General features: G+C 48.5%; 4 protein-coding genes across 4 annotated transcripts in view; 3 read left to right on the top strand and 1 right to left on the bottom strand.

The window, feature by feature from the left end:
- LOC114588263 (uncharacterized) overlaps positions 1-3,087 on the top strand; it is a 4,844-nt gene extending 1,757 nt beyond the window's left edge. Inside the window, exons 2-4 of the mRNA XM_077921840.1 lie at positions 390-465; positions 1,225-1,294; positions 2,537-3,087. Coding sequence (XP_077777966.1) covers positions 390-465; positions 1,225-1,294; positions 2,537-2,681 — 291 coding nt within the window. The 3' untranslated portion in view covers positions 2,682-3,087. The remainder of the gene's footprint in view (positions 1-389; positions 466-1,224; positions 1,295-2,536) is intronic.
- Positions 3,088-3,907: 820 nt separating this feature from the next.
- LOC114588264 (uncharacterized) lies at positions 3,908-13,726 on the top strand. Its single transcript, XM_028713338.2, is given in 6 exon segments — positions 3,908-3,932; positions 5,501-5,613; positions 5,616-6,110; positions 7,037-7,112; positions 8,463-8,538; positions 10,807-13,726. Coding segments are annotated over 6 exon segments (969 nt in total). The 3' UTR covers positions 10,991-13,726.
- LOC144326107 (uncharacterized) lies at positions 11,702-17,201 on the bottom strand. Its single transcript, XM_077922050.1, has 5 exons — positions 17,152-17,201; positions 16,007-16,919; positions 13,188-13,284; positions 12,780-12,828; positions 11,702-11,831 (listed from the first exon to the last, which is right to left on the bottom strand). Exons 1-5 carry the CDS (start codon positions 17,199-17,201, stop codon positions 11,702-11,704), a joined length of 1,239 nt encoding a protein of 412 aa, XP_077778176.1.
- On the top strand, positions 16,892-24,006 carry CCDC194 (coiled-coil domain containing 194). Its single transcript, XM_028713341.2, has 5 exons — positions 16,892-17,830; positions 20,284-20,380; positions 21,089-21,221; positions 22,571-22,703; positions 23,670-24,006. Exons 1-5 carry the CDS (start codon positions 17,501-17,503, stop codon positions 23,691-23,693), a joined length of 717 nt encoding a protein of 238 aa, XP_028569174.2. The 5' UTR covers positions 16,892-17,500; the 3' UTR covers positions 23,694-24,006.
- Positions 24,007-26,387: the final 2,381 nt, after the last annotated feature.

Here is a 26,387-nt window from a genome sequence, read left to right on the forward strand (position 1 = left end):
TCCACCCATCACCTCCATTCTTCCGTAAACACGTCATCATTCTGCTGCCTTAGTTTGGCAGTTAATTTCGCCATTTTAGCAGGGTCCGTCGGTTCACAGGTTGGGGCGACGGTTGCAAATTTCGCCCCCGATCAGGAAGTTCGCTTCCAACACACCCATTCGCACAATGCTCCTCCCAGGGAAGGAAGAGGCATGTTGGGAGTCCAGGGCCACATCCCAGCCCTTCAAAAATGCCCAAGGCGGGATAGTTAGGTGGGGGCTGGGGGCCGGGGAGAGTCCCAGGGGCCACAAAGAGAGAATTAATTGGCAGGCCATCTCCATCGTCCCGGAAGCCAGAGGTTCCCCACCCATGACCTCCAACGTCTTGCCTTTTCATTTCCTGTCCATAGCAACATTCGAGGAAAAACACATCCATGCTGGAAGATGCCGTCAAAGCGAAGGAGAAAGCGTTCAAACATCTGGAGGGTGAGATAACCGAACGGCGGGGGTCTCAGAGGCCCTGTGGGGCTTGGCAGTTGGGATGGGGAGACCCAGGAGGAAAGCAGAGCCCCTCTTGCCCGGGAGTGGGGGGAGACCAGATTCACTGAAAGGGACCCCCAGGGGTCATCCACCCCAACCCCCTGCAATGCAGGAATCTCGGCTCAAGCATCCAGGACAGCTGGCCACCCGAACTCTGCTTAGAAATGTCCGAGGAAGGAGAGTCCGCCCCTGTCCGTCCCACGGTCGAACAGCTCTGTCTGTCAGAAATCTTTCCCAGATGTTGAGTCGGAATCTCCTTCCTTGTCCCTTGAAGCCACGGGTTCGAGTCCTGCTCTCCCCAGCAGGAGAAAACAAGCATATGGCAGCCCATAAGAGATATTTGAAGGTGGCTCCCCTATCTCCTCTCAGCCTCCTCTTTCCCAGGATAAACATACCCAGCTCCTTCCGCCGTTCCTCATCAGGCTCGGTTTCATGATGTAGCAGGGAGTTCCACAGGTCTTAAGGCCCTGTTGCGAGTAAAAGCCGGTCGATCCTCAGGGGATGGGAGGGGGGAGCCCAAGAAATGCCCCATTTGAGGGCTTCCAAGACCGAGGAGTGGAATTTGTGAAAATAATAATAATAATAATAATAATAATAATAATAATAATAATAATAATAATAATAGATTGTCCGCTGCTGGCTTGGCAAAGGGAGGGGGGAATGAGCGATGGGGAATCTAAAAAGCCCTCATTTTCCGTTTCCCAGAGGAAAAAACCCGTCTCCAGAACCAGCTCTCCCAGTTGAACAACAGCCTGGAAAACTACAAGCGAGAAGGGTAAGAACAGCCGATTAAAATTCTACACCTGCGTAAGGACACCCTTGCGGCGTTCAGCTCCGCAATCCCAAAGCTTTGGCAACCCCAAAGGGCCAAGAGAGGCGAGAAGTCGATCACACCTTCCTGGTTTTCTGCTTTTAGCCCCAGAGGTAGAGCGCCTCTGGCTGGGGAGGTTTGATCATTAGCCGCCAAGCCTAAATGCCCTTCTGCCCCCACCAAGTTAGTAGAATATCGCCACACGAGTGTCTGGAGGCAGTTGGAGGATGGATGGTGGCTAACAGATAGAGGTTGAATCCTGACAAGACAGAAGGACTGTTCTTGGGGGACAGAGGGTGGGCTGGTGTGGAGGACTCCTTGGTCCTGAATGGGGTCACTGTGCCCCTGAAGGACCAGGTGCGCAGCCTGGGGGTCATTTTGGACTCACCGCTGTCCATGGAGGTGCAGGTCAGTTCTGTGTCCAGGGCAGCTCCATCTGGTACACAGGATGAGACCCTCCCTGCCCACAGAATGTATGACCAGAGTGGTGCATGCTCTGGTTATCTCCTGCTTGGACTACTGCCATGCGGTCTCCATGGGGCTGCCTTTGAAGGTGACCCGGAAACTGCAACTAATCCAGAATGCGGCAGCCAGACTGGGGACTGGGAGTGCAGACCACATAACACTGGTCTTGAAAGACCTCCATTGGCTCCCAGGATGTTTCCGAGCACAATTCAAAGTGTTGGTGCTGACCTTGAAAGCCCTAAACGGTCCAGTATCCCTGAAGGAGCGTCTCCACCCCGGACACCGGGGTCCCTCTCCCGAGGGCCTTCTGGCGGTTCCCTCCCTGCAAGAAGTGAGGTTACAGGGAACCGGGTGGAGGGCCTTCTCGGTGGTGGCGCCCTCCCATCAGATGTCAAGGAAATAAACAACGATCTGACTTTTAGAAGACACCTGAAGGCAGCCCTGTTTAGGGAAGATTTTAATGTTTGACTTTTTTTGTGTTTTTAATATCCTGCTGGGAGCTGCTCAGAGTGCCTGGGGAAACCCGACCAGATGGGCAGGGAATATTATTATTATTATTATTATTATTATTATTATTATTAACAACTCAGAAGAAGAGCCTTGCAGGATGAGGCCTCCCGGTGGCTCCATCCCTGGCCCAGTTTCCTGCTTCCAGCAGAGGGAAGCAGTGGCCTCGCCTTTGCTGGTCCTCTCATTTAGGGAGGAGACGCCGACTGACGAACCATTTCTTTGTTTCCGCAGAAACAAAAAGGATAAAACAATCCAGCGCTTGAAGGATCAGCTCAACACACGACAGACATCTTCCGGCATGGTCCTTTCCCCTTCCTTCCTTATCCCTTCCCTCCTCCTTTTCATAGCACCTGGAGTCCTCTGCAGTCTCCTGTAGTTCCTCTGGCTTTTGCACTTGCAAGCACCAGAAGAAAACTTCCTTTTTTTCCGGGCTGTGTTTTTTTCTCTTTTAAAAAACCTTCTTCCTGCTTCGTCGGCCGAACCGCCACTCCCCCATCTGCAAAGCTGCTTGCGAGATACCAGAGGGCATCCATACCCACCCACACCCACCAGTCTTGAGTGCGAATCCAGAAGTTGCGGGGTTTACCTGTTGCGTCCGAATTCAACCCCGAGGCTAAAAGCAGCAGAAATATGAGATGCATGGGAACCCCCAACAAAAATATATAATTTGGCAAAATATTTGGACTTTATGATTTGTATTGGTATAATTTGGAATAATTAATGTGATATAATTGGATTGTTAAATGGAAAACTTAATAAAAATTATTTATAAAAAAAAGAAATACAGTTTATTCGCCTCTTTACGCCTCCAGTCTGCATGCAGGGAGTCCAAATTTTGCAGCACGGCCGTTTCAAGAGGGGCTTGGCCCCCCACAACTGTGCAGTCCTGCAGTCCAAATACTGCTCTTCCTAAAAACTCCTTTATTCAGCATCCCAGCGGTCAGTTTTATGGATGTTTGGAAGTATGGTTAATTCCCCCCTGGTAGGGTTGCCATGTTTCAAAAACTGAAAAACCAGGACACCCCTAAAGTTCTTGAGTGTCTTTTTTAGGAAGACACCAAAATTGTTGAGATTCTTTTAGGAGAACCCCAACATAATTGAGCTTCTGTTTTTAGGAAGACCCCAAAATTGTTGAACTTCCTTTAGGTGAACCCCAATATTGGTGAGGTTCATTTTTTAGGAAGACCCTAAAATTGTTGAGATTCTTTTAGGTGAACCCCAACATTGTCGAACTTCATTTTTTAGGAAGACCCCAGAATTGTTGAACTTCTTTTAGGTGAAACCCCAACATTGTTGAGCTTTTTAAGGGCAAACCCCAACATTGTTCCGCCTTTGAAATCCGCCTTTGAAATCCCAGCAATGTCCAGGAAAATCCGGATTTGCAGCAATCCTACCCCCCAGATGTCAACTAAGAAATGAGTCAATTGACTAGGTTCAGACTGGACGGTCACTTGGTTAAGGAACTCTTACACCCTGCAAGACTTTGGCATAGATTTGCATGGGATCCTGAATTTTGGGGTTCGTAGTGAATGAGCCCATTCAGAATCATTGCCCTCTCTGGAGACAGATCATAGCCACCCTGGCAAGTAGCCATTCTACTCCATGAACTGCAGAAAGACAGAGAGAGGTTTGTGGCTGAGCGCAGGATTTGAACCCTGCTCTCCCAGCTCCTTAGGACGCGGCTGGCGCTGTGGGTTAAACCACAGAGCCTAGGGCTTGCCAATCAGAAGGTCGGCGGTTCGAATCCCCGCAATGACGGGGTGAGCTCCCGTTGCTCAGTCCCTGCTCCTGCCAACCTAGCAGTTCGAAAGCACGTCAAAGTGCAAGTAGATAAATAGGTACCACTCCGGCGGGAAGGTAAATGGCGTTTCCGTGCGCTGCTCTGGTTCGCCAGAAGCGGCTTAGCCCTCCTGGCGACATGACCCGGAAGCTGTACGCCGGCTCCCTCGGCCAGTAAAGCGAGATGAGCGCCACAACCCCAGAGTCGTCTGTGACTGGACCTAATGGTCAGGGGTCCCTTTACCTTTACGGACAGGAGGGGACCCCTTTCCTATCTCCCGGCAGAAGAGTTTCTTTTCATGCTGTTATAGGAATTCTAAGTTATATACAGTGGTACCTCGGGTTACATACGCTTCAGGTTACATACGCTTCAGGTTACAGACTCAGCTAACTCAGAAATAGTGCTTCAGGTTAAGAACTTTGCTTCAGGATGAGAACAGAAATCGTGCTCCAGTGGTGCAGCGGCAGCGGGAGGCCCCATTAGCTAAAGTGGTGCTTCAGGTTAAGAACAGTTTCAGGTTAAGAACAGACCTCCGGAACGATATACGATATACGATATCTTGATTGTCATTGTCCGATGCAGAACAATGAAATTGAAAACTATATAAAACTACTACAAAACTACATAAAATGTTCATAAACCCCTAAAAACTCTGAAACCCCATTTTAAAATACACTATACTATATGTTGAATGATGTTGGATAGAAATCAAGGGGTTTTTAGCTGTAATGCTTTGAGATAAGGATTTGCTGAATAAATAATTTGAATTGGAATACAAGAAGGGGAGGTATGAGGAGGTCAGGGAAACATGTAATTGAAAACTAAGTATTGTGAATTGTACGTGTTTTTAAACTTTTTTGCTTTTTTCTTTTTGTTTGTATAAAAATTGGAATCTTTAATAAATATCTTTTAAAAAAAAATACACTATACTATAGAGACCCCTTATGCTGCGTTTAGAACCAGAATTGCTTTTGCGTAGAAACTGTTTCTCAGGCGGCTAGCCCTAGTCTTTATAACCCTGGACCTTCTTCCAGAAGGCAGAAGCTGAAAGAGATCATTTCCGGGGTGCGCACTGTCCAGCGCTATCTCTGCCGCTTTCTTACGGCACCTGGAAGCGTAGATTTGATCCAAGGTGGGAAGAGTGCGCCCAATTATTCTCTCCGCAGTCTTTACAACCCTGGACAGCATTGTTTTTTCCCTGGCCGTGCAGCTCCCAAGACACACACACAGACCATAAGTTAATACACTAATACACTTAATACGATTTAAGTGTTGCAGGGGGGGGGGGGGAAACCCAATCATTCAGTTTGTACAACACACATTCATAAGGACTCAATACTGGCTCTTGGATAAGGGGGAAAGGAGCAGGTTTTTTTTCTTATAACAGTGCTTTCCAAATAAATAAATAAATGTAGTGGCTTGGTTCAGTTTCGATTCCTCTCGGCTGCTGGATTTCACAAATTCCCGGAAACGGAGGGAGGAGGGAGGCCCAAATCTTGTTGCCGGAGGGAGCCAGGAGGAATCACTCTTTGAGATTTGAAAGCTCGTGTTTCGAAAGCTGGAGTCAAAAGTGTTTCCCAACTTGCCTTCTCCATGGATGAACTGCAGCGGGCCATGCGCAGATCCCTAGAAGCTCTGAAGATCAAGTGGCTCTCTTTCACCAAGCCATGGAGCAAGACCCATTTCTGGTGTGCAGCTGTCATCGTCCTCCAATGCCTTCTGTGGATCACTATGCTCCTTTTGGATCAACCGCGGGCAGTTTTGGAGCCAGAATGCGACCGAGCCCAACTGCAGGCCGAGGTGGAATCTCTGAAGGAACAACTGGGAGCCGTGACAAAGGAGATGGAGAAACAGAGAATGGAGAGCGACAGGCAACTGGCCGCTACAAACCGGACCCTCAGGAAGACCAAGATGGCTTTGGAGAAAGCGATTAAGGGCAGCATTGATCTGCAGACCCAGCTGGCGGCTGCCAACCAGAGCCTGGGCGAGACGCAACAGCGCTGGACGTCCTGCCAAGCGCAACTGGTAAAAATAAGGGCTCTTCGAAGCTGGAAGGGGCTCCAATAATAATAATAATAATAACAACAATAATTTATTATTTATCTGGGACGTGGGTGGCGCTGCGGGTTAAACCACAGAGCCTAGGGCTTGCCGATCAGAAGGTCAGCGGTTCGAATCCCCGCAATGACGGAGTGAGCTCCCGTTGCTCGGTCCCTGCTCCTGCCAACCTAGCAGTTCGAAAGCATGCCAGTGCAAGTAGATAAATAGGTACCACTCCGGCGGGAAGGCAAACGGCGTTTCCATGCGCTGCTCTGGTTCGCCAGAAGTGGCTTAGTCCTGCTGGCCACAGGACCCGGAAGCTGTACGCCGGCTCCCTCGGCCCGTAAAGCGTGATGAGCGCCACAACCCCAGAGTCGGCCACGACTGGACCTAATGGTCAGGGGTCCCTTTACCTTTATTATTTATACCCCACCCACCTGGCTGGGCTTCCCCAGCCATTCTGGGCAGCTCCCAACAGAATATTAAAAACACGACAAAACATCAAACATTAAAAGCTTTCCTAAACAGGGCTGCCTTCGGATGTCTTCTAAAAGTCAGGTAGTTGTTTATCTCCTTGACATCTGGTGGGAGGGCGTTCCACAGGGCGGGCGCCACCACCGAGAAGGTCCTCTGCCTGGTTCCCTGCAACCTCACTTCTCGCAGGGAGGGAACCGCCAGAAGGCCCTCGGGAGATGGACCCCGGTGTCCAGGGTGGACGATGGGGGTGGAGACGCTCCTTCAGGTCTACTGGGCCATTTAGGGCTTTCAAGGTCAGCACCAACACTTTGAATTGTGCTCAGAAACCTCCTGGGAGCCAGTCTAGGTCTTTCAGGACTGGGTTATATGGTTGACGTGAACCAGAAATCCCCTCCAAGCATGATTTTCAATGTATTTTTTTTCTCCTGCTATAGGACAGCACGAAAGGAAAAACCACGTCTCTGGAGAAGGAAAGGAACAATCTACAGCAGGAGAACCAGGAGCTCCGAGGTGAGAAACCAGCAGAGATGGCATTGTGGCGAGGGCTGAGCACCACAATGCTTTGGGTTGTCCCTAACCCATAATAAGTCCAGATTCCTCCCTCCCACTGAATGGGCTGATCCAATGCTTCACTGTGAAGCGCACCCTAAGAGTGTGAAGGCAAAGATGCGCAAAGGAAGCCGTGTTTCCGCCAGGCAAAAACCAGAGGTTTCCACACCTGTCCCAGTTCATTATATTTACTTTCTTTTTTAAAAATTAAAAATTATACGATGCTAATTTATAAAGAAAATATCCTCTCTCTCTCTCTCTCTTTCTTTTTCTTTCTTCAATTCTCTTTTCTCTCTCTCTCTCCCTCCCTCCCTCCCTCTTCTCTTTCTTTCTCTTTCTTTCTTTCTTTCTTTCTCTCTCTCTCTCTCTCTCTCTCTCTCTCTTTCTCTTTTCTCTCTCTCCTTTTCTTTCTTTCTCTCTCTCTCCCTCCCTCCCTCCTTTCCTTCCTTCCTCCCCTCTTCTCTCTTTTCTCTCGCCCTCCCTCTTTCTCTTCTCTTTTCTCTTTCTTTCTTTCTTTCTTTCTTTCTTTCTTTTTCTTTCTTTCTTTCTTTCTTTCTTTCTCTTTCTTTCTTTCTTTCTTTCTTTCTTTCTCTCTCTCTCTCTCTCTCTCTTTTCTCTCTCTCCTTCTTTCTCTTTCTCTCTCTCTCTCCCTCCTTTCCTTCCTTCCTTCCTTCCTCCCCTCTTCTCTCTTTTCTCCCTCCCTCCCTCCCTCTCTTTCTCTTCTCTTCTTCTTTCTTTCTTTCTTTCTTTCTTTCTTTCTTTCTTTCTTTCTTTCTTTCTTTCCCTCCTCCCTCCCTCCCTCCCTCTTTCTCTATATACATAAGATGACATGGAATCCGCTAACTATCGCAGGAAAACATATTCTTCATGGGCTTCACCCTGAAGAACACGTTTGGCTCCTTTGCAAATGGCAGACAGTCTGGAAATTTTAATAAATAACCCCCTTTTTGCAATGGGGTGGCGTTGAACAATTTCGGTTGTGCTCCCTTGGGCCTCAGGTGTTCTGGTCTTTGTCAAGCCATACAAGGCCCTTGAGGCAAAAGCAGTATGCGAATCGTGGAATTGTAGAGTACGAATGGGCACCCCAGCGATCATCTAGCCCAACCCGCTGCAATGCAGGGATCTTGACCAAAGGAGCCACGGCCGATGGCCTGGGGGCCAGACAGAGAGTCCATGGGGGCCGCATTTCTCCCACAGGCCTGGTATCCCCCATTCCTGGCCATGCGGGGAGAGAGAGTGAGATTTCCAAAAGTCATCTGTCGAGGTGGAATAGGTGGGAAATCTGAAAGACGTTTGCTTTCTTTTTCAAAGGGAAAATTGACGGCCTTGTGCGGCAGCTGTCCAGTCAAGAAAGAGAGTTGGAGAGGTGGAGGAATAAGCAGCAATGGTAAGAGCGTCTAGGGTGAGTTCATATTTGTTTTTGCATTTCCTGCTGGGTGGGTCGAACTTTCATACAACCCCCTAGGGCCGGATTTAGGTTCGATGAGGCCCTCAGCTCCTGAAGGTAACGGGGCCCTTTCTATGTCCAGCTGTCCTTTGTCAACAACAAATTGCCGCTGTTTTTTTGTGTTGAATATATGCTATATGGTAATTTACGGACCTAATAGGTATCTCAAGACATTAGCCCATGTTGCCCTGCAACCAGTCCATGCAGAATGTAGGCACCCTATATATAGGTAAAGTTACTACTGACCATTAGGCCCAGTCGCGGCCGACTCTGGGGTTGCGGCGCTCATCTCGCTTTACTGGCCGAGGGAGCCGGCGTACAGCTTCCGGGTCATGTGGCCAGCAGGACTAAGCCGCTTCTGGCGAACCAGAGCAGCGCACGGAAACGCCGTTTACCTTCCCGCCGGAGTGGTACCTATTTAGATACTTGCACTTTGAGGTGCTTTCAAACTACTAGGTGGGCAGGAGACCCTATATATAGAAAGGAGCAAAGCAGGGATATTTGAGGGAGCAGGCTAGCAGGCGGGGACCATGACTGAAAACACAGGAGCCTACACAACACAAAAGACTGCTGCTATTGTAGGTTCTGTTTTATATGTTTTTTATCTTATATTTTGGAAATGGACACCCAGGGTTTTTTCCCTTTAAATTTTTTGGGGGGCCCCAATCCAGCACTGAATCCAGCATCCCAAAACCCTAAAAAAGAGTACAGTGTTCCCTTGGTTCTCAAACACCTTTGTACCAAAACAACTTGGAACCCAAACACTGCAAACCCAGAAGTAAGTGTTCCGGTTTGCGAACTTTTTTCAGAAGCCGAATGTGCTCCGTGTTCAGTGCCGCGTTTTGAGTGTCTGGTTTTTTGCTATTTATTTTGCGTTTTTGTTTTTGCAGTTCTTTTTCGTTTTGTTTTCGTGTGGAACTGATAGATTGATTGTGTGACTGCAGTACATTGCTTCTTGCTTTCATTTTATGGATCGGTGGTCTCGTTAGATAGTAAAAATCCATGTTCAATTGCAGTTTTGGGGGTTGTTTTTAAAAGTCTGGAACGGATTAATCCGTTTTGCATGACCTTCTATGGGAAAGCGCGCCTCGGTTTTGGAACGCTTTGGTTTTGGAATGGACTTCCGGAACGGATTAAGTTTGGCAGCCAAAGTACCACTGTACTTGATGCCTCGCAAGCTTGTTAAAATGTATTTAAAAAGGATCCAAATTATGCAGGAATTGTGTCAAGGGACAGAGGGAACATTAATGCACATGTGGTGGCCATGGAAACAAGCCAAAGATTATTGGGAAATTATCTACCAACCAACCAATAACAGAAATTGATACTTATTTATTATACCATCTATACATCGTTTTCATATAGTTTTCTTTCAGTCAGTAAATTTCAAATCTACCTTCCACAGCTTTCCCCAGTCCTCAAATTGTATATTGTGTCCTATAAGGAGGGCCCGATTCAATGGACCGCATTCTCTTAGATTTCCCTTTGCACAGCAGACCTCGCCAACTGATGCTGAGCAAAATGTCGGACCTCCGACCCATAACTCCGAGAAGAAGCCAAGCGAGGTTTCTCCTGGCAGACCGGGACAAAGATATCCCTGCCTTAGTAGCTTCCTCTTTAGCCACAATTCTACCCAAAAGGGTTATCCTTTCGGAAAATAGACAGGACGTAGCAGAACATCCAAATCCACACGACCATGTTGTTGTTGTTGAGTTGTTTAGTGGTGGCCACCTCTTTGTGACCCCATGGACCAGAGCACACCAGGCCCTCCTGTCTTCCACTGCCTCCCACAGTTTGGTCAAACTCATGCTGGGAGCTTCGAGAACACTGTCCCACCATCTCGTCCTCCGTCATCCCCTTCTCCTTGTGCCCTCCATCTTTCCGAACATCAGGGTCTTTTCCAGGGAGTCTTCTCTTCTCATGAGGTGGCCAAAGTATTGGAGCCTCAGCTTCAGGATCTGTCCTTCCAGTGAGCACTCAGGGCTGATTTCCTTCAGAATGGAGAGGTTTGATCTTCTTCCATGCGACCCTAGTGTGTCCTTATAACCCTTGATAGCTTCACCCTCGTCCTTTTAATGATCCCAGTGACTTGAAATGTTTTATATTGTGATGCCAATAAAGGTTCTTGATTTAATTTGATTTGGGACTGCATCGCCCCAGAGGTAGCCCGAGTGACCCCATATTTCCTCAACCGCTTTGTCTTTCCAGGTTTCAAAACCAGATGCGAGAGAAACGGCAGAATTACTACCAGCAGAATGTCACCGATGACATAACCAAGAGCCCCTGGTTGATGGCTGTTGTGTTTTTCTTCCTCCTCCCCCTCTTCCTCTTCCTCCTCATAGCCTGTGTTGTCTCCCTATGCAGGGAAGTGAAGAGGCTATGGCAGATATGAACATTCGAAGCGTAAAAAGCGACTTCTTTGGGAAAAGAAGCATGATCCAGACCCCCCCCAAAAAAACTTTAACTCATCATATATCATTTCCCAGAAAGCCTCTTTACAAGGCCCCCACGTGTGGTAGAATAAACCTTCCCTTTCTTTACATTTCCAACACTCATTGGTTCTTGTCTTGTACATTTTAGCAAGCTTAGCTGGTGTTAGTGAGAGCTGGACCATCAAGAAGGCTGATCGCCGAAGAATGGATGCTTTTGAATTCTGGTGCTGGAGGAGACTCTGGAGAGTCCCATGGACTGCAAGAAGATCCAACCTCTCCATTCGGAATGAAATCAGCCCTGAGTGCTCACTGGAAGGACAGATCGTGAAGCTGAGGCTCCAGTACTTTGGCCACCTCAGGAGAAGAGAAGACTCCCTGGAAAAGACCCTGATGTTGGGAAAGATGGAGGGCACAAGGAGAAGGGGAGGACAGAGGACGAGATGGTGGGACAGTGTGGTTGAAGCTACCAAGATGAGTTTGACCAAACTGCGGGAGGCAGTGGAAGACAGGAGGGCCTGGCGTGCTCTGGTCCAGGGGGTCACGAAGAGGCGGACACGACTAAACAACAGCTGGTGTTAAATACCATCTGTGCATCTTTTTCAGGCTAGGACTTAATACGTTGGCGATCTGTCAATTTGAACGACGGTGGGCATCTCTGCCTCTCTGGTTCCTCAAACCAGGAGTACCAAGGCCATTGTGAGCCCCAGAAATGTCAGATCACCATAGAGATGGGTTCCACTGCTGGCTGGAAGCCTCCTTTGCTGCTGCCGAAGATGGGCGATGATTTCTTCCTGGTGTTTGCTGTGATGGAGAGAGGCAGAAAGCAAGAAATAAGCTCATGGAGAAAGCGCCAGCCCAAGGCCTTTCAAAACGGTGTGTCAAATCAGTGCATCGTCTGTGTCGCACGATATGTGCCCTATTCTCTCACAAGGGGTCCATCTAACCTACGGTTCGCTAGTACAGTGATACCTTGGTTTTCAAACGCCTTGGTACTCAAATGCCTTGGTTTCCAAACACCGAAAACCTGGAAGTAAGTGTGTTCCAGTTTGCAAACATTTTTCGGAAGCCGAAAATCCAACGCGGCTGTTTGCTATTGCTTCTGCACCAATCAGAAACCGTGCCTTGCTTTTCAAACATTTTGGAAGTCAAACGGACTTCCGGAATGGATCAAGTTTGGCACTTTTGTCTTTGCTCTTTGTTTTGCGTTTTTTGTTTTTGAGGCCTTTTCGGTTCATTTGTTTTTGTGACTGTGTGCAACCCAGTTCAGCTACTGATTGATTGATTGATTGATTGATTGATTGATTGATTGTTTCTCCCCAGAAAATAGGGATGTCCTATTCCATCCCCTCCAACATTTCTCCCCTGAAAATAGGGACATCCTATTCCATCCCCTCCAACATTTCTCCCCTGAAAATAGGGACGTCCTACTCCATCCCCTCCAACGTTTCTCCCCTGGAAATAGAGACATCCTATTCCATCCCCTCCAGCGTTTCTCCCCTGAAAAGAGGGATGTCCTATTCCATCCCCTCCAACGTTTCTCCCCTGAAAATAGGGACGTCCTATTCCATCCCCTCCAACGTTTCTCCCCTGGAAATAGAGACATCCTATTCCACCCCCTCCAACGTTTCTCCCCTGGAAATAGAGACATCCTATTCCATCCCCTCACCAGAACAGAACCAGGTGCCTCATTGCTCACCAACCCACCCCCAACAGCACCTTCCTCATAAGTTGAACGTGAGTCTCACTTACTTTACACCTTGAAGCATCTGTGTCCAGTTTTTCAGGAGCGTGACCTCATCTGGGAAATGGGAAAAAGAGGGTGGTTTTCATCTCCCCAAAACACAAAGGCCTAGGTGGCAAAATACCTGTTTTTCATGCCGAAGGCTTCGCCATTTGAATGGCGATGCCCATCAACTTTCAAATAACCTTCAAATATTTTATTGGCGAAGGGACGCGGGTGGCGCTGTGGGTTAAAATAGATAGATAGATAGATAGGTAGGTAGGTAGGTAGATAGATAGATAGATGATAGATGATAGATAGATAGACAGAGAGATAGAGATAGAGATAGTTCTGCATTCCGCTCCTCGCCCCCCTCCAGCCCCAAACCACCTCCACCTAGGATCTTCCCAAAGCTTTTGAACATCCCAGAATCTCACCTTCCAGGCCTTTAATTTCCAGTTCCTTCAGGCGCAAGTGGGTCTTGATCTGGGTCATTTCGGAGCTCAGGCTGGAGGCGTTGGCTTCTAGAGCTCTCTGCCCCAAGGCAAGACATCAACAACGAGAGAAAAAAAGGATTTTCTTTCACTTTTAATTTTCATATCACCTTTTTATATTACAAGGCACAAGAAAATCAATAGCAAACGAGAGATAAAATCGGTGGGAACCAGGAGAAGAATCAGCTTCCCAAAATAAATTTACCTCGCTCCTTTACTGCAAACGCCTTTAAAAAATAAATAAAATTAAGACCATTTTATTTCAGTAAACATTTTCAGGATTTTATGTTTTCCGCTGCTGCTTTAAATTGCTGTGGGTTGTTTGTTTTATACTGAATTCTATCTTTATCCTTTCTCGTTTTGGTTTTTCTGCAAACCGTTCTGTATTACTTGTTTTTATTATTGCTTGTTAGCTGCCCTGAGCCCGGCCTTGGCTGGGGAGGACAGGGTATAAATAAAAATTATTATTATTATTATTATTATTATTATTATTATTATTACTGTACTTTGTTTTAAAAAGAAGCAGTGGGGGATGCGTAAGAGAAATAAATAAAGTTAGGCACTTTGGAGTCCCACTTATATCTGCACCCACCCAATAAAAAGGAAATCAATACCAAAGATTCCCAAGGCCATAATGATCCAAGACGAAAAACCCACAATAGCTTTAAAAGAAACAGCTTGTATCGAATAAGGCAATATTCAACGATCCATTGGAATGGTAAACAGTCAAATTAAAAAGGTAAAGGTAAAGGGACCCCTGACCATTAGGTCCAGTCGTGGCCGACTCTGGGGTTGTGGCGCTCATCTCGCTTTACTGGCCGAGGGAGCCGGCGTACAGCTTCCGGGTCATGTGGCCAGCAGGACTAAGCCGCTTCTGGCGAACCAGAGCAGCGCACAGAAACGCCGTTTACCTTCCCGCCGGAGCGGTACATATTTATCTACTTGCACTTTGACGTGCTTTTGAACTGCTAGATTGGCAGGAGCAGGGACTGAGCAACGGGAGCTCACCCCGTCATTGCGGGGATTCGAACCGCCGACCTTCTGATCGGCAAGTCCTAGGCTCTGTGGTTTAACCCACAGCGCCACCCGCGTCCCTCAACAGTCAAATTAAATATCAGCAAAGAACGATGACGATGAAGAATTAGCGAAAGGATAAAAGACAGGGAGGAGAGAGGAAAAATTTGGTTAGTGCTTCTTCTCAAAGACAAAAATCTCAAAGACTTTTGCGGTGGAAGCAAAGGCACAGAGCTATGGTCTTGTCTTGCAAAGGCCACAATCCTGCGCTTGGTTAGCCAGGGATGCTTTGGTTCAGGAGGGCTTACTCCTGGGAAAGCGAAACTGGGATCGCAGCCACGAAGCTCAACCCTTTGCATGTTTGCATGGAAACAAATTTTGTTGTTGAACAATAGGGCATCGATCGACGATTTTGACATATTGGCTCACCCCTGAATGTGCATTGACAACCGAGGTTAACACTGTCCACCAACCATATACAGAGGTACCTTGGTTCCCAAATGCCTTGGTTCTCAAATGCCTTGGTTCCCAAATGCCTTAGTTCGCAAACGCCTTGGTTCTCAAACCCCTTAGTTCTCAAACGCTTTGGTTCTCAAACTCTGAAAACCCAGAAGTCAGTGTTCCGGTTTCTGAACGCTTTCCGGAAGCCAATCGTCCGACACAGCTGTCAGCTATTGTTTCCGGGGCGCCTGTGCCAATCAGAAGCCGTGCCTTGGTTTCCGAACATTTCGGAAGTCAAACGGACTTGTGGCAGCTAACACCAGTAAAATTACAATGAAGAAGAAGAAGAAGAACTGAAGGCAGCCCTGTTTAGGGATGTTTTTAAAGTTTAATGCTTTATTGTGTTTTTAATATTTGGTCGGAAGCCACCCAGAGTGGCTGGGGAAACCCAGCCAGATGGGCGGGGTACAGAATTATTATTATTATTATTATTATTATTATTATTATTATTATTATTATTATTATTATCTGATTGATTGGTATTAGTAATTGTATTACAATTTGGCATTGTTATAGGTAATAATTATTATTATTCCTTATATTTGCTCCTTGCAAACACCTGGAACCTTTCAAACTTTGAGAACCAACCAGATTTGCAAGGTGGGGTTTGGATACTTCCGATTGCAACCGCCTATATTATCGCGTTTCGCAGATATTTTAGCAACACAGACTTTACGCAAAACAAATGGACGTTTCCTTTGGCTTCATTCTGGCACTCGCAGCTCTCTGCCCCAGTGGCGTAGCGTGGGGGGTTAGGGGGCGCAAATTACTTGCCTTGCCCCGGGTGCTGACAACCCACGCTACGCCACTGGATATTATTATTATTATTATTATTATTATTATTATTATTATTATTATTATTATTATTATTATTATTATTTGTCAGAGGCAAATTCCTTATTATTATTATTATTCCTTATTATTATTATTCCTTATATTTGCTCCTTGCAAACACCCGGAACCCTTCAAACTTTGAGAATCAACCAGATTCGCAAGGTGGGGTTTGGATAGTTCCGATTGCAACCGCCTATATTTCCCCGTTTCGCAGATATTTTAGCAACACAGACTTTACGCAAAACAAATGGACGTTTCCTTTGGCTTCACTCTGCCCTCCCCTCCCTTATTTTGCATCTTCTGGCGACCGCGTCTCCAATTCCAACCTGTTTACAAACTTATCCGTTCCATTTCCTTCCGAGTCCCTTTCTCCCTTTTCCCGCATCCCTCCTGCGATTTTCTTTGCGGCTTACCGTGAGGTTCTGGCACGACTCCCAGCGCTTTGCGGCGGCTTGCAGGGTCCGGTTCACGGTTCCCAGGGAGGCCAGGCTGCTGGTGGCGTTGCTGCCCTCTCCCCAGTTCCCTGTCTCCGTTGCCCTTTCGTGGTGCGCAGCAAAATGCGCCAGCCCGGCCGCCAAGATGAGGATGGCGGCGAACTCCAGCGCAGCCACGGCGACCCAGAGTTTGCGCTTCCCCCAGCGGAGACTGGGAGAGCTTTCCTTCTCTTCCATGGTTTGGAGTGGGTGCAAAGTGGGGGGGGTACCCCAAAAACGCAAAAAGCGGCCCGAAAGGTCTTCCCCACCCGCTTCTCCGAGCCCCTCAGGGAGTTGGAACGGAGGGCACCCAAAAGGCCGGGGAAAAGAGCTCACCCGTTCCCAAAGTTGCGCACGGATAAACAGGTCATTCTCCGGAGAGGAGCTGCGTATCCGACTGAATTTGGAAGGGATCCTGCTTATCGCTGAGCAAATCTGAAAGGAAGAGGAAGAGCAGGAGAGGGGAGACCAGGAGGCAGGGCTACGGAATAGCAGCCTTCCTGGTGTTGCTTCGGGTAACGCATTATTATTATTATTATTATTATTATTATTATTATTATTCAAAACTGACACACTGGGGATTCTTGGATGAAAATAGGGACGTCCTATTCCATCCCCTCCAACGTTTCTCCAGTGAAAATAGGGACGTCCTATTCCATCCCCTCCAACGTTTATCCCTTGAAAATAGGGACGTCCTATTCCATCCCCTCCAACATTTCTCCCCTGAAAATAGGGGTGTCCTATTCCGTCCCCTCCAACGTTTCTCCCCTGAAAATAGGGACGTCCTACTCCATCCCCTCCAACGTTTCTCCCCTGAAAATAGGGATGTCCTATTCCATCCCCTTCAACGTTTCTCCCATGAAAAGAGGGACGTCCTATTCCATCCCCTCCAACGTTTCTCCCCTGAAAATAGGGACGTCCTATTCCATCCCCTCCAACATTTCTCCTCTGAAAATAGGGACGTCCTATTCCATCCCCTCCAACATTTCTCCCCTGAAAATAGGGACGTCGTAAGAAAAAGTTGGACATTCTGCGATCAAATCAGAAACCGGGACGGCTTCTGTCAATCCCTGGAAAATAGGGACACTGGGAGGTTCTGATATCGGTATATCACGATATTTAGCTGCTGATACATCCCAGTGTTGAAAACCAGATATCGGCCTAGCCCTAGCACTTAGCAGAGGTCGAATTACTTGGTGATTTTTATTTCCAGGGCTGGATATAATTTAAGGGCTCAGAGGCAAACCCATCAACTCCTGGCGGAAAAAAAGGCCACAAATAGGTCCCTTGTGGTTTTCTTCCCTGTGGCCTGCGGTGAGCCAAAGATGAAGGGTTTGTGTGATCGTAAGGAAACCCACGCAGGGAGGTTATAGCGAGAGGAGTGCGGCCGGTGACACAGACTCTCTCCTTCTAGGAAGAAGGAGAAGGAGAAGAATGGATCCCTCGGCCATCAAAGCCACCCTGAAGGTCCTGGGATGGTGTGCGGTGGTCCTCCTGGTGTTGGCTGCTGTGACCGTAACCGTGGCCGTCATGGCGTGGCACTCGGAAGCGGCTCGGCAGCTCAGGAGGTGCCGGGAGCAGGTGGCGAACGAGACAGCGGCTCTGGGGGACAAGGTGGCCGAGCTGGAACGGGAACGGGCCGGGCGCAAGAAGCAGCTGGAGAAGCTGGCCCAGCGAGAGAAGGACTTGCAGAAGCAGCTTGGCCAGGCCAAGGAGAGCAGGAAGAGGCTGAACGCCACCTTGATGGACTGCTTGGAGAACGTGGTATTTTGGGCTCGGGTGGGCGGGGAACGTTGTAGTCCCTGTTTTCACGGGAGAAACGTTGGAGGGGATGGAATAGGACGTCCCTATTTTCAGGGAATGGGACGCAGGTGGCGCTGTGGGTTAAACCACAGAGCCTAGGATTTGCCGATGAGAAGGTCGGCGGTTAGAATCCCCACAATGACGGGGTGAGCTCCCGTTGCTTGGTCCCTGCTCCTGCCCAACTAGCAGTTCGAAAGCACGTCAAAGTGCAAGTAGATCAATAGGTACCGCTCCGGCGGGAAGGTGAACAGCGTTTCTGTGCGCTGCTCTGGTTTCGCCAGAAGCGGCTTAGTCCTGCTGGCCACATGACCCGGAATAGGACCTCCCTATTTCCACAGGAGAAACGTTGGAGGGGATGGAATAGGACGTCCCTCTTTTCAGGGGAGAAACATTGGAGGGGATGGAATAGGACGTCCCTATTTTCAGGGGAGAAACGTTGGAGGGGATGGAATAGGACGTCCCTCTTTTCAGGGGAGAAACGTTGGACGTTATGTGCTGGCTCTGCACGGATCTGGGCTCCAGCTGTTTACCCCTGGCCTAGAGAACCCTAAACCCTTTTTTTGGAAACTCTATTTTGAGACAGTCTGGTGCAGAGACAGCTTATTCTGAGTGTCCGCCACGCCTATCCAAGGCTCTTTTTTCAGGCAGACGTATAATTTTTATACGCCTCCAGGTACGCTCTGCAAGGCCACTCAGCCCCAGCTTCTCAAAAAAACACATCCTACCGCACAATCGCTTGCCCGGCTGGAAGAAGGCCAAGATTCAGGGACCTTGAGAGCCTTTGCCGTCCTCCTGGAGAAATATAAACAGACACAATAGCAGCCTTTTCCTGGGAAAAGCCCAACTCTGGAAAACGAATCGCTCACCTCCATTGTTCTCCTTCGAGCAATTTCCTTTTCAGCTGGTGGAGTTGGTAGGGCAGGAAAAGGGGGCTTGGGGAGGTTTTTGTGGGGCCCGAGTCCATTTCCTCTGCCTGCAATTGTCCCCATTTCTCGAGGTTTTGCAGAAGCGTCCAGATTTTGTCCGTTTTTAGTTTTGTGCTGGCTTTCCCGTGCTCCCTTGGGCATCGGCAAACCATCAGTCGTGTCCTACTCAGGAGCTCATCGCGACAGACAGAGCCTCTTTCACAGAATGGCAGAATTGGAAGGGTCCTCACGTTTCATCCAGTGAATTTACAGCTTTCCTTTGCCATTGTTGAAAGCATTTGTGGTTTACATTCAGTTTTTCCTTTGGGTGGCGCTGTGGGTTAAACCTCAGAGCCCAGGGCTTGTCGATCAGAAGGTTGGCGGTTCGAATCCCCGCCATGACGGGGTCAGCTCCCGTTGCTCAGTCCCTGCTCCTGCCAACCTAGCAGTTCGAAAGCACACCAGTGCAAGTAGATCAATAGGTACCGCTCTGGCGGGAAGGTAAACAGCTTTTCCGTGCGCTGCTCTGGTTCGCCAGAAGCGGCTTAGTCATGCTGGCCACATGACCCAGAAAAACTGTGGACAAACGTCAGCTCCCTCGGCCAGTAAAGTGAGATGAGCGCCGCAACCCCAGAGTTGTCCGCGACTGGACTTAACAGTCAGGGGTCCTTTACCTTTACCTTTAGTCTAGCTGTGGTCTAAACCACAGAGCCTAGGGCTTGCCGACCAGAAGGTCAGCGGTTCGAATCCCCGCAATGACGGGGTGAGCTCCCGTTGCTCAGTCCCTGCTCCTGGACCTAATGGTCAGGGGTCCCTTTACCTTTACCTTACCATCAGGTTCTCCAGAGTTGTCAACAACTTTGGTGGGACCAATCCCAATAAAAGATGAGCAACTTTTGGGTAAAGGTAAAGGGACCCCTCAGCATGAGGTCCAACCGCAGATGACTCTGGGGTTGCGGCGCTCATCTCACTTTACTGGCCGAGGGAGCCGGCGTACAGCTTCCGGGTCATGTAGCCAGCAGGACTAAGCCGCTTCTGGCAAACCAGAGCAGCGCACGGAAACGCCATTTACCTTCCCGCCAGAGCGGCACCTATTTATCTACTTGCACTTTGAGGTGCTTTCGAACTGCTAGGTGGGCAGGAGCAGGGACTGAGCAACGGGAGCTCACCCCGTCATTGCGGGGATTCGAACCGCCGACCTTCTGATCGGCAAATCCTAGGCTCTGTGGTTTAACCCATAGCGCCACCCGCATTCCCAGGGGTCCCTTTACCTTTACCTAATTTTTTGGGTGGCCCCAAGAGAGTGGGGCCCTAAGCTAGAGCTTGTTTAGCTTATATGTAAATCCGGCACTGGCGACGGCAGACCCTCCCCCCTTGCCTGTTTCTTCAAAGGTGGGGCGTGGCCACAGGTGGGAGGGTGCTGTGTGGGCGTGGTCAGGAGAAGGGGCGGGGCTACAAGCCCAGGACCCACATCTTAAGAGAAGCTGCCTCACTCCGTCTCTCTTGCAGACCCTTTTGGATGCCAACCTGACAGCGCTCCACGGCGAGATGTTCACCCTCCAGGCTGAAGGGGTGGAGATGGACAGTCAAAACAGCGCCCTGCTGGGTAATAACAATAATAACTGCAATAATGATGATTTATTACATGTAACCCACCCATCCGCGTTGCGGATGTTACGAGGGGAGAACAAACAAAAGGTCATCTGCAATGATTTGTTTATAGGTCTTGTAGTAAGGTCAAAGCTTACTGGGAAACGATATATAATGAATTGAAAAAGATGTTAATAATAATAATACTAATAATTTATTATTTATACCCCGTCCCTCTGGGTGGGTTTCTCCTCCTACAAACTTGCCTGGGCTCCAAGGTATTCGTTGGCCTCCCTTCCCTCAACCCTGCCCCCCTCAAAGGCACCCTTGGTGGCGACCCATGGCAGCGCCTTCTCGGTGTTGGCTTCCTCCCAGATTCTTCCACATTAGTTGGTTTAGAACATTATAAAGGCGTCATATGAATGTGACACCAGAGGGCGGCGTAGAGTCGAAATCAGAAGTCAATGGTAATTTCCATTGTGAGCTTTTATAACGGGGTTTTTTCAATAGCGTTTTTTTATATCTGTGTAGATCCAGCCTGGAACTCTCTCCCTGGAGAAGCTAATAAATAATAATAATAATAATAATAATAATAATAATAATAATAATAATAATACATTCTCCTTACCTTGTTGGAGAAGGGATGGGTTTGGAGGAAGCCCGGAAAGCTTTTTCTGCATTGTGCCGTTCTCAAGCCCGTCTCTCGGCTCTTTCCCGCTCGCAGCGGAGATGTCCTGGTGGCGGCAGAAGGCGACCGGCTTGGAAGAGCGGCTGGAGGCAGCAGCGGGAGAAAAGGCCGCAGCCGAGGCGGAGAGGGAGCACTGCGAGGCGCGGCAGGCAGCGCTGCAGGAGAGTGTGTGAGTCGAGTCTCCCTGGCACTTTCGACTGTTGCAGAGCAACAAATCACAGAATCTAATACAGAGGTCAGCAACCTAAGGCCCATGGGCCGGAAGCAGCCCATGAGGGGCGCTTAACCGGCACATGAGCCGATCCCGAAACTAGCTGCCCGCTTAGCGGGTCCCCGCGCGCTGCGCTATACCGGCGCAGCGTGGGGACTCTCTTCCGCGTCTCCGGAAATCGCTTCTGTGCATGCGCAGATGCCGAAAATCACTTCTGCGCAGGCGTGATTTTGGGTGCCTGGGAATGCGCAGAAGCTGTTTCTGGCATTGCACTGCCCCTGATCTAGCAGAGCAGTCCTAGGTAAAAGCTGGTCAAACGAAGAAGGAAGTCAAAAGGAGAGAGTTGTGCTGCGTGACTCGTCCTTTTGTTACCTGCACAGGTGAGGTCACGCCCATCTTCTATCACATGCAAAAGGAAGGATGCTCCAGCCAGGAGGAACAGGAAGTTTCGACCGGCTGGACCAAACATTCCCTCGCATGTCTTCTCTAGCAGTACAAGGAATGTTGTACTGTACTTGACTGCCTCTCGTGGATCACGTCCCATACAGTAGCTCCTCAAATCTTTCTAAATATCTATATCTTGTGGGAACGTTCAGGGTGGCAGGAGAGGATATATAGTTTATTCATATCCCTCCTAAACTTGTGCTAGCAAGTTCCTTTACGTAGCAGAGTTTACACCCCCTTTTTACATGCACAGCAGATAGCTGGTCGCAGGCTCGTGTGAGCCTCTCACTATTATACAATTCAGTCTGTCTTCAGACTGAATTGTGTGTTCTTGGTACGTTCCCTTGAATCCGTCTTAAAAGAATAAAGAAGCCACAATCTTATTCAAAGTCAATAAAGGAAGTTTACTCACATCAGTTCACGGTTGGATTCCTGAAGGCAGACTTAGTTACAAATATGTACATGTGGATCTGCCCCATTTGGGGGGATAATCCCAGTGCTTCTGCTGGGAGAGCAGTCCTAGCTAAAAGCTGGTCAAATGAAGAAGGGAGTCAAAAAGAGAGAGGTGTGCTGCGTGACTCGTCCTTTTGTTACCTGGACAGGTGAGGTCACGCCCACCTTTGATCACATACAAAAGGAAGGATGCTCCAGCCAGGAGGAACAGGAAGTTATCGACCGGCTGGACCAAACATTCCCTCGCATGTCTTCTCTAGCATCGCAAGGAATGTTTTTACTTGACTGCCTCTCATGGATCACATCCCACATATATTGGTGATAATTTGATGTATAGATAATCTGTCGGGGGGGTCTCATCAGTCCGCCTCCCCCTTCCTGACATCTCTCTTTTGCCTTTCTCTCCCCAGGCACGGCTACCTGTCCGAAATCGCCTCCCTCCACCGTCGCCTTCAAGGGCGCCCGTCGTCCTCTGGCCGCAGGTGCCCCCCGTTCCGGTACTTATTGTGGGGGCTGGCGATCTTTTTCATTCTTGACCCTCTCGTAAGTTTTCAGAGCCGAGAGGGTTCCCCTGGGGCGTTCCCTTGCGCCAAAGGGTGGCGATCACCCTGTCGCGAGAGAAAGATTTGGCATCCGTCACTCCGGCTTGACTTAACCCGGCGCAGTCGAAATTTATTCCGCCCCCCATTGCGAATCAAGTTTATTTATCGAAATTTGCAGGGTTTGCAAGGAGCAAATTGAAAAACGGGAGTCATAGCTCAACGCAAGGGATGCTTCAAGGTAAAGGGACCCCTGACTGTTAGGTCCAGTCGTGGCTGACTCTGGGGTTGCGGTGCTCATATCTCTTTACTGGCCGAGGGAGCCGGCGTACAGCTTCCGGGTCATGTGGCCAGCATGACTGAGCCGCTTCCGGCGAACCAGAGCAGCGCACGGAAACGCCGTTTACCTTCCTGCCGGAGCTGTACCTATTTATCTACTTGCACTTTGACGAGCTTTCAAACTGCTAGGTTGGCAGGAGCAGGGACCGAACAACGGGAGCTCACCCTGTTGCAGGGATTCGAACCGCCGACCTTCTGATCGGCAAGTCCTAGGCTCTGTGGTTTAACCCACAGCACCACCCAACCCACAGCGCCACGGAAGCCGTAGCTCAACGCAAGGGATGCTTCAAGAGCTTCCCCCAAATTCTACTGGAAAAGCAACATTGCTTCTTGCAAAAAGCTCAGAGTCTGGACATTTTGATAATCAACCTGATTTGCAATGGAGGTTGAATAATTCCGATTGCGACTGTAGAACGTCATGGACGGTGGATGGGAAGTCAATGGGATGTCTATGGGGAAACGTGTGAAATTTAACAATTCAATAGATAAATGTGTGGTTTTTTTTAAAAGGGAGCCCACATATTCCATGTTGCCAAGAAGTGACTTGGCTGCTGGTGAATATAAAACTGAATTGCTTCTTCTGTGTTTTTATTTTAACTCGCTTTCATTCATTTTGTTGTTGTTGTTTCAGGAAAGGCTGATCTTTCTCCTCTAGAGCAACTTACCCAACGCCTTCGACATGATGAGAGGTTTTGCAGACCCCTTCCTCCTCTCCCCCAACCCGTTCAAAGTCACAGATAAAGACCAAATTCAGATGCAGCTTTGGGGAAATTGGAAGTGGGGAGAGACAGATTATTAAACCAGATTGGAATTATAGAATTGTAGAGTTGGAAAGGACCGTGAAGGACATCTAGAAATGCAGGAATATTCTGGGATGATTCAGATCTGTCAGATCACAATTTAAATAAATTTTAATAAATAATTTATATTTGATGTTCAAATAAAAGGCTGTTCTCTGACCCAACCAAGTAAGTCTGCATTGCTGTGGTTTTTCCTCTTGATGTTTCCTTCTCCCTTGCGGAAGCAAGGAGCGCAACATTAAAAAAGATTCCTGGTGGATCGCGATTCTCTGCTGCAGGTCTGCTTAGATCTGAGTAAAATGCGCTAGGATTTTTTTCTTGGGTTACTGGAAACAAAAACACCGATGTTTTGTCAAATGGATGTTTTGTCAAATGCCCGGACAGAAATTTTAATTCTGGAAAAGAAGACGCGTCCGGGGAAAATAGCTCATATGGCAACCCAACCCCCTATCATCTTCTTCTTCTTCTTCGATGCCTCGTAGCCGAATGAGATTGTCTTCCATAAACACGGTTTGAACAATGAGTCCGTAAGTGACCGTGGAGGCCAATTCTGGATCTCCACGTCCTTCCACAGTGGGGACATAGGTTTCCGGGCGGGAGTTGATCCTGGTGTGGATTTGCCAAGCATGCCTTCCTCTTAGCACATTTCTCCCTCTTGTCCTGAGTTCGAGTGTCTCCAAAGCCCATGACACCTTTGGTCAAGGCTGTTCTCCAACTGGAGCGCTCGCAGGCCAGTGTTTCCCAGTTGTCAGTGTTTATACTACATTTTTAAAGACGTGCCTTGAGAGAGTCTTTAAACCTCTTTTGTTGACCACCAGCATTACGCTTTCCATTTTTAAGTTCGGAATAGAGTAGTTGCTTTGGAAGACGATCATCAGGCATCCGCACAACATGACCAGTCCAACGAAGTTGATGTTGAAGAATCATTGCTTCGACACTGGTGATCTCTGCTTCTTCCAGTACACTGGCATTAGTTCGCCTGTCTTCCCAGGTGATGTGTAAAGTATTTCAGAGACACCATTGATGGAATCTTTCGAGGAGTTGGAGATGGCTTTTATAAGTGGTTCATGTTTCACGAGCGTATAGTAAAGTTGGTAGTACAAAAAGAGGACATCTGGCAACCTAATACTCTATAGCCTGATCTAGCAGAGGACTTGTGTTGGATGCAGGTGGAACTGTGGGTTAAGCCACAGAGCCTAGGACTTGCCGATCAGAAGGTCGGCAGTTCGAATCCCCGTGACGGGGTGAGCTCCCGTTGCTCTGTCCCAGCTCCTGCCAACCTAGCAGTTCGAAAGCACGTCAAAGTGCAAGTAGATAAATAGGTACCGCTGCGACGGGAAGGTAAATGGCATTTCCGTGCACTCTGGTTTCCGTCATGCGCCAGAAGCGGTTTAGTCCTGCTGGCCACACAACCTGGGAAGCTGTCTGCGGACAAACACCGGCTCCCTTGGCCTGAAAGCGAGATGAGCAGTGCAACCTCACAATCGCCTTTGGCTGGACTTAATCATCCAGGAGTCCTTTGCCTCGTGAGTGCAGTGTATGAGTTGACCACGAGGGAGCAGCACACGATCACTTCATCTTTAGGGATGAAGGAAATTTGGCTTTCTTTCTCCATTTCTGCTTTGTAAACCCTGAGTGTGCACTTCTTCTTACATGAGCTTTTTCATGCGCAATTGCACCAAGCACATTTCCCCAAGCTTGCACGCATTGTCGGCACCCATGTGTCTCGAGAGACGATGGAGTGCTCCTCCAGAGGGGGAGAAGCCAAAAAAGTGTGAAAGCAGAACCAGACCTTCCCAGGGCGCAATCCTGGGCCATGTGTCTGGGGGTCCCAGGCTGCCCAGACGACAAAACCCCCCTCTCAGCTGCCTTAGGGAAACTAGAAGGGGAAGAAATGGAGGCAGTGAGAGATTTTACTTTCTTGGGCTCCATGATCGCTGCAGATGGTGACAGCAGCCACGAAATTAAAAGACGCCTGCTTCTTGGGAGAAAAGCAATGACAAACCTAGACAGCATCTTAAAAAGCAGAGACATCACCTGTTATGTACTGAAGTTCTCACCCTGGGCTAGCAGGGGGATACTATAGTTATGCAAATGAAGGATCGAAAGTGACGTTCAGTGATTGGATAGTTTTAGAAAGTTGTTACAGTAACATGGTACTAGAGCTCTATATAAGCAGGCTGACTGAGCCCTTCAGTTCAGTTCTGTCCTGGCCTGTGAATAAACAAGAGCTGTTTGAAGAATCGCTGTGTTGTCTGATATGTTCACCCACAACTTAACATCACCTTGCCAACAAAGGTCCGCATAGTCCAAGCTATGGTTTTCCCAGTAGTGATGTATGGAAGTGAGAGCTGGACCAAGATATAAGAATTCTAAGGTCTTATATATAAAAAATAATTGTTCATAAATGTACAAGGCAAACACATACATGAGTATACCAACCACATGTCTGAAATAGTACAGGAGAGCAATCCTGAAGCCATTTTGACTCTTCCCAAATTAACCTCAAATATTTCTCTGCAAGGAGGAAGGAAATGGGGAAAGCTCTG

The sequence above is a fragment of the Podarcis muralis genome, chromosome 18, assembly GCF_964188315.1.
Source record: "Podarcis muralis chromosome 18, rPodMur119.hap1.1, whole genome shotgun sequence".
Classification (NCBI taxonomy): Eukaryota; Metazoa; Chordata; class Lepidosauria; order Squamata; family Lacertidae; genus Podarcis; species Podarcis muralis.

Excerpts from the sequence above, each read along its gene's own strand:
- LOC144326107 (XM_077922050.1), bottom strand. The coding sequence starts at position 17,201 with ATGTATCAGCAGCTAAATATCGTGATATACCGATATCAGAACCTCCCA. Across the intron at positions 16,920-17,151 it reads CGATATCAGAACCTCCCAGT|AAACGTTGAAGGGGATGGAA; the intron begins GTCCCTATTTTC and ends TTTTCATGGGAG. Across the intron at positions 13,285-16,006 it reads AGTCGTGCCAGAACCTCACG|AGAGCTCTAGAAGCCAACGC; the intron begins GTAAGCCGCAAA and ends GCCTTGGGGCAG.
- CCDC194 (XM_028713341.2), top strand. The coding sequence starts at position 17,501 with ATGGATCCCTCGGCCATCAAAGCCACCCTGAAGGTCCTGGGATGGTGT. Across the intron at positions 21,222-22,570 it reads GCAGCGCTGCAGGAGAGTGT|GCACGGCTACCTGTCCGAAA; the intron begins GTGAGTCGAGTC and ends TTCTCTCCCCAG. Across the intron at positions 22,704-23,669 it reads TTTTCATTCTTGACCCTCTC|GAAAGGCTGATCTTTCTCCT; the intron begins GTAAGTTTTCAG and ends TTGTTGTTTCAG.